Raw genomic sequence first — 7,260 nt, 5'->3', positions numbered from 1 at the left:
GGATACATGTGTACATATATATATGCATGGACATGTATAGAACACATGCATACATATATATACACATATGCACACGTATAAATACATGGCTACATATACACACATGTATGAGCACGTACAGAACACACGTGTAAAGCCAGTCCTGCCGTGACGTGTCCCTGTGAGCCCGGATGGAGCAACGCTGGCACCGCCCGTGCTGGGGGCTCTGAAAGGCAGCGGAGCGGGATCGAGACCAGGACCGGGACCAGGACCGGGACAGGAGGGCGTGGCCGATGGGGGCGTGCCCGATGGGGGCGTGGTCAATGGGGGCGTGTCCTCCCCGGCCCCGCCGCGCTCTCGCGCGCTCTCGCGATAGCGGTTTGAACGGGCGGCGGGCGCGCTCCCCTCCCGGCCCGGGGATCCGGGATCCTTCTCTCCCTCCTTCCTTCCTTCCTTCTTTCCCTCCCTCCCCGCGATGCTGCACCGGCCGCGCCTCCTCCGCACCTACTCCCGCCGCGCCGGGTACCTGCGCCCGCTGCAGCCGCCCGACCGCTGGATCTCGCCGCCGCAGGACCGCAAGCGCTTCTTCAGCTCCCCCTCGGCCGGTTCCAGCGCCTTATCCGCGCGCTCGGGGGACGACCCGGACTTCTTGCCGCCCAGCGACTGCCGGCCGCGGGCCGGGGGTAAGAGCCGGGTCTGGGCCCGGCGGCTGCGGAACCGCAGGCGGGAGACGCGGGGGAAGGAGAACCGGGAGCCGGAGCCGTCCCTCTCCTCGCCTCTCTCCTCGCCCTCCCCGTCCCCGCCGCGCCGTGCCCGGCGCCGCCGGCAGGGCCCGCCGCGCCCCGCGGCCGCCCCGCTGCTGTGCAGCACCCCGCAATGGCCGCCCCCGGCTCGGCCCCGCCGCCCCGCCCCGCCCGCCACCGGCAGCCTCGTCTCGTTCAGCTCCGCCACCGACGGCGGCTCCGGGTCGTGCTCGGGGCTCGGGGACAGCCCCCCGCCCCGCCGCCCCCGCCGCGGCGCCCCGCAGGTCCGGCTCGCCCCGCTCCTGCTCAGCACCACCATAGAGAGCGGATCGGGGCTGGAGCATCACCCGCCGCCCGCCGGGCATCGCTCGGGGCAGCGCCCGGCGCTGCGGGGCGGGAACAGCACCGAGGAGGAGGAGGAGGAGAAGGAGGAGCGGATCGCACCCGAGAGTGCTGAGCCCGACCCGGGGCTGCAGGAGCCCCGCCTTGTGCTGAGGTCGTCGGTGCGGGGGGAGCCCTGCCGGGCACAAGCTGCCTCGACCTCGCAGAAATCCCCAAGCGCTTTGCCGCCCGCTCGGGGTGAGACACAGCACGCTGCGCCCTGCGACGGTGCCACTTCTGATGGGCCGCGTGAGCATCTCACCAGAGACTCAGCAGAAGGGAGCTCGGGTTGTCACACAGGCCTAGCCAAGGAGTACCAGCTTGTGCCAGTGGTGGTCTTGGACCGTCAGGAGGTGCCAAGGAGGATGGCGAGCATGAAGCTCAACAAGAAGGCTGATGTTCAACCCACCTGCCAGCAGCCAGAATCTCCCGTGGGCTGCCCAAGAATCTTGGAGAGTAAATATAAAAGGACCAAGCCTCTCCAAGGCTCTGGAGAGGGCAGCACCTGCAGGAAAGCCTGTATCAGTGGCTTCAGCGCCAGCCGCTGGGGGAGGCACACGAGGCTCCGCCCAAAAAGGCTCAGAAACAAGAGGCAGCAGCAGCCTAACAACTACTCCCTCAGACCACAGGCGAGGCAAAAACGAGCGCAGAAGGGTGTTCTGGAGGTGTCTGTAGGTGTAAGAGATAATGACTGTTCACTCCTCAATAGCTCGTATTCCTGGGCCAGAGTTCGAGCGTCCCTGTCCTTCCATAAGAAGAAGAGAGTGACCACTGAGGACAGTTTCTGCAGCAGCATCCTCTGTACCCCGGCAGGGAAATCCCAGCTGTCAGGGTACCAAGCCAGCCTGTCGGCTGGGAGGGATCAGGGCTGCTCCTGGTCCGCCTCCTCCATTATCCTGCTGGCTCCCAGGGATTCCTCTGTCCTGGAGCTGATGCTTACAGACGCAGAGAAGGTGTTTGGGGAATGCCACCAGGAAGGGCCCGTTGCTTTTGAGGAATGCATTCCCTTAGATAAGATGAAAGATTGCAAGAAAATTGGAGAAGGGGTGTTTGGAGAGGTGTTCCAGATCAACAGTGAGAGAGGGCCTGTGGCCCTAAAAATAATTCCGATTGAAGGGACTGAGAAAGTAAATGGTGAAGCTCAAAAGAGCTTTGGGGAGATTCTGCCTGAGGTAATAATTTCAAAAGAACTCAGTCTTCTGTCTGAGGAATCTGTGAATAGGACTGTTGGGTTCATCAGCCTGTACTCTGTGCACTGTGTTCAGGGGGCCTATCCCAAGTATCTCCTTGAAGCCTGGGACAAATACCACAAAGAAACGGGATCGGAAAACGACCGGCCAGACCTTTTTGGGGACGAGCAGCTCTTCATGGTTCTGGAGTTTGAATTTGGAGGCAGTGACTTGGAGCACAAGAGGTGCAGTTTCTCCTCAGTGGAATCAGCAAAAAGCATTTTGCACCAGGTCACTGCCTCCCTGGCCGTGGCAGAGCAGGAGCTGCACTTCGAGCACAGGGACCTGCACTGGGGGAACGTGCTGGTCAAAAAAACAGATGCAAAGGAACTTCAATATGTGCTGAATGGGGCAACACACACGATCCCCACAGCAGGGATTCACGTCAACATCATCGACTACACCCTGTCCCGGCTGGAGAAGGATGGGCTGACCGTGTTCTGTGACCTGTCCACGGATGAGGAGCTGTTCCAAGGCACAGGGGACTACCAGTTTGACATCTACAGGCAGATGAAAGCGGAGAATTCCAACTGCTGGACTGACTATCACCCTCACAGCAACGTCCTCTGGCTGCACTACCTGGCAGATAAACTTTTGAATGTCATGAGGTACAAGAGAAAGGCATCAACTCCTGCCCTGAGGAAAATAAAGACACAGCTCAACAAGTTCCGCAAGGAGGTGCTGACCTTTGAGTCTGCCCACGATGTTTTACTCAACAGCAGCCTTTTCCAGTGACCAAGGACTAAGTCACTGATTCTGCCTTTCTCCTCTGCTTTTTTTTGGATACATGATCTTTTTACATGTTGGCACAAAGAAGTGTTATGATTCCCAGTGTGAATAATACACTATAAAAAATGTCTAAAAAAATCCCCCCAAAAAGTCTTCTGCTCTAAGATTTTTCCATATCTACTGTTTTTGAGGGGGGGTGGAGGGGAGACAACCCTTCCTGTCGACTTGTGTCAACTTTTGTCAAGTGGACTTTTGAGAAAGGTTTGAATAAATAAATTAAGGCTCAATAAATGCTTTGAATTTCACATAATTTTTTTTTACCTTTTTAGTCTTAGATTATTAAAGGTTGTTTTCTTACTATATTGGCTTTTTATACATTTTCTTTTTTAAAGGAAAAAACCTTCAGTTCTGGACAGTGAGGACAAGGGTGAACATTGTTGCTTCCCTGGAGACAGAAAGGGGAAAACCCACCCTTTTATTTAGTTTTAAAACAGAACTTTTGTTCAGTTTGGTGAAATTTCTACCTGGAATGATGGTACAAAATGTTAATATGTAAAAGTTTCTGTAAAGTGTTTTAAACCCACTAATCTGGAATATATGGGGAGGGGGTTCCCTCTCTTAAGGACCAAGGAAGATGTATCTGATTTTGAAAAAAAATAAGACAAAGTACGTGTGTTCTTGATGTGGTTTTGATGGTTATAATTTTGTGACCTTGTATGCTGATAGGAACCCAAATCCGTAACTTGGTAGTAGCACTTGAAACAATTTCTCCATTTATCACAGAAGAAAATGCAGAAGTTAATAGTTGTTCTTTAGTCCTGACTGCAGGTGCACCAGGTGCCCTAAATTGGGAGCTATCCTTACATTAAATCCCAGCTCTTTGTTTTCAGAAGTCCTTTGCCAGTATTCACATTCATTAAAGAAACTGGTCTAAAGAGAACAACGAACCAAGTGAAAAGTGAATTAGATTGTTAACCAGTGACACAGATGCATTAAGAAATTAAGAGGCAGCATCATCAAATTCATTATAACTGGAGTGCTCTCTGTGCAGCCTGTCTATGTAAATGTGTATATGTGCACTTTACCAATTAAAAGCATCTTTGACCCTTTCTTGAAGTCTTCTTTGTACAAGCTCAGCAGTTGGAGACCCTGAGTACCCCCAGCTGTGATGGTTTTACTGTGCTGCCTTCCAGACTCCCCTTGTGCTGTCCAGTACCACAGAAAGTGACTCAACAACCTGCAGTGCTTGAAATTATTAAGATGGAAATTGTACTGGGATCTTACCAGGCATCCTCTCAATCTTGTTTTCATCTCTAATTGACTAAAGTAATGCAATATATTTGAATATTCTGTAAACCTACTTGGTAAGGACTGCAGTGAATGCTTATCTGATATAAGGATGTTCTTTAGTCACAATGGTGCTATTTGGATTTATGCTTTTTAAAAAAAAAAAAAAGATAAACCATGTTATTCTTTACCTGCCTTGGTCCTTTGTTTCTGTGGTTTGAGAACTGCTGATTTGGGCTGTGCAGGAAGGATGGGACAGTGGCAGGAACTAAGAAAGGAGAGGTGCCATCCCAGGGGTGACATGGGGCAGTGGTGTTGGAGCAGCCCATTGTTACTACAGATTTTGAAAGCTGCCATTGCCTTGGAATGTTTCTCTGCAAACCAATTTGCTCATTTGTGAATGTGTAGTGATTTTCATTATTCAAAATTTAAAGCTTCTGCTCCTCACAGAACTGGACATTAAATTAATGTAGAAACCTTTGCCTTAAACTGTGCTTCCAAGGCAGTGCAGCTGCCAGAGATGAGCCCTCCTTTTCTTTTTAAAGATGCTCTCTGATTAAAATAAATACAGAAAAAAATCTTGTGTACTAGCCAGTGCCCATAAATTTTAATGGGAGTCAGTTCCCCATAAATTCCAAGAAAGGAATCAGAATGGTAACTTCCTCCTAATCAAGATAAATGCCCTGAACAAATATTTTCATCCCAGTCACTTGGAGTGAAAGCTTTACTTGGAACAGAGCAGGATTATATATTTTAATGCTCTGTTCTCCCTGCTAAGGAAGGAGGATGCCAGAACCCAGTTTGCCACTTCAGAAAACACAAGTTTTTTTTTTAATTTGTGCTACACCTAAATTAGGCCCTTCAAGGGTGCTCCGTCTTTTACTGAAAGAAGGAAGTATGAGCAAAGTTAAAATTATCCTAAGGGAAGATTTTTCACATGGATCCAAAGGCTTTGGAAGGCTCAAAAGAACAAGCCTGGTTTCATGTAACCAGTGACTGATAAGTCAAATGGTCTCCAGGTAGGAATTCTGGTGTTTCCAGTTCACTGTGGATTTTGTGGTGAAGACAACACCACTCAGTGATATTCATGGTGATTGCAGACCTATTTTGGATCATGCTTTCATTTAATTGCTAAATCTCTGAAAATTTTGCCTATTTTGAGGGAAAAGACAGGCAAAATATCAGTTACCCTGTAAATACTCTGTAACTCGCCAGGGTACTGATAAAACATGGTGACTGGTGTATTTTCTGCCCATCATTCCCTTCTGGAAAAATCAGACATTTAGTGCAGGAATATAAAAATTATCTCTTGCCTTGAGGGAATGCCTCCCCAGCCATGAGCTGAATTAGAAGGAAGAGCAGCTCTGGCCTGGTTGTAGAGAGAAAGGATGAAGAGCAGCTACTCAGAGTATCATTTAGAGGCAGGGAAAAGGGAAATTAATGATTTCTACTCACAGTTGTCTCCTTGAGCACAGGCTGCCCAGTTCTGCAGTCACAGACTGCAGCAGATAGTGGTGTTGGTTGGCCACAGTGACCAGCAGGAGAGGATGGCTGCCAAAGGATCAGGAATGCTCTTAATGTTGGATAAAAACACTGGGAAATTCAACTCAGCCTAGGTCTGCTCCCATAAAACGAATTAGGCACAAATAGCCCAATAAAAGCTTGAGAGCCTTAAATCAGATAAATCCAGTATTTAGGCTCTAGTCCTAACAACTGAAATGCTCCCTCCCTCCCCTGGAGCTCATTGCAAGGTTTGTTTGGGTAATAAATTGCTTCAGTGTCTGTGCTGGGTTTCCTTTCAGCAGTTTGCTGTGAGCTGTGGGGCTGTTCTACAACCCCACCTTGGCTGTCACCTTCCCAAAATAAGTTTTTGGGGTGGTTCAGGACAGGAGTTGTCACATACGAGTCACCTCCATTAGTGAAACGTTCATGGGCACCCTTCAGTGTGGCCCAGCAGTGACTCCTATCTAGAATCAGACAGAAAAAGGGTCCTTATTTAATGAGAGGCCTGAAGCATCCTGGTTCTGGGAATTACTCCCTCCAATTGCTTTCACAGGCAGGACAATAGAATAGCCCAATTAATTATTCAATATCCAGGGTGTGTAGGAAAATGCCTCTTAATATCAAAGGCAGACACTTCCATGCTTTTATGTAACATTTTATCCCTCCTGTTTTACAACAAGGCTGACTTTAAGCTCTGTTCCACTTGATCAGCTCTTCAGTCAATCTCCAGAGTATATTTTTACAGTGAAGTGATGCCTTCTGGTTTATGTAAGGCCAGGGGAACTGAGCAGCTCTTTGCTGTAGTGCTGTGCATCAGCCTGAACCAAAATCTTATGTTCATAATTAAATGCCAGTGCTGGGATTTTTAGGATGATTGTAGTTGTTCAAAGCTTGGTCTGTGCTCTGAGATTCCCAGCCACGAGAACACCCAGCCATGCCCACGGAGGCACAGAGAGCACTGTGTGAATTGTGGTATTATGGAAAGGATGAATTGAATGGAAAGTCATGTCAGCAAGAGGACAACGCTGAGAATTCGAAGAAAACGTCTTTTGCACAAAGATGACATTTTATATGAACTCTAAATGCAAAATCTGGATAACAAAACTACCATGACTCACAAAATCTGCCTTGTCAAAGCCAAACGAGCAGCACAGATGGATGGTCCTGTTGCTGCAGTCCATGCCAGGGAACTGAAAGCAAACACAGATCAGGTCACACCAAACAGTCCTAATTTTTCTAAGGGAGCAGATTCAGAATACCTTTACATATACACACAGATCCTCTGAAACCCAAAGTTCCCATGACCTCAGCTGAGGAGAAGTTGGAACTAAAAGACCCTCTAGTGATAAGTCAGTCCTAAATTGATGATGTTTTGTAGTTCAGCTCCCAGGATAAGGTTTATTACCAGC

The 7,260-nt window shown here is 49.2% G+C and overlaps 1 protein-coding gene across 1 annotated transcript; it reads left to right on the top strand.

Moving 5' to 3' along the window:
* The first annotated feature begins 371 nt into the window (after positions 1 to 371).
* HASPIN (histone H3 associated protein kinase) lies at positions 372 to 4,171 on the top strand. The gene has a single exon (XM_027660243.1). The coding sequence runs from the start codon at positions 455 to 457 to the stop codon at positions 3,065 to 3,067; it is 2,613 nt and encodes an 870-aa protein (XP_027516044.1). The 5' UTR covers positions 372 to 454; the 3' UTR covers positions 3,068 to 4,171.
* The last annotated feature ends 3,089 nt before the right edge of the window (positions 4,172 to 7,260 follow it).

This window comes from Corapipo altera, unplaced genomic scaffold, assembly GCF_003945725.1.
Source record: "Corapipo altera isolate COAL_440 unplaced genomic scaffold, ASM394572v1 271, whole genome shotgun sequence".
NCBI lineage: Eukaryota > Metazoa > Chordata > Aves > Passeriformes > Pipridae > Corapipo > Corapipo altera.
Note: the sequence above shows the minus strand (reverse complement) of the source record. Positions and strands in the feature narration are given on the sequence as shown.

Coding starts and splice junctions, on each gene's coding strand:
- HASPIN (XM_027660243.1), top strand. CDS start 455: ATGCTGCACCGGCCGCGCCTCCTCCGCACCTACTCCCGCCGCGCCGGG.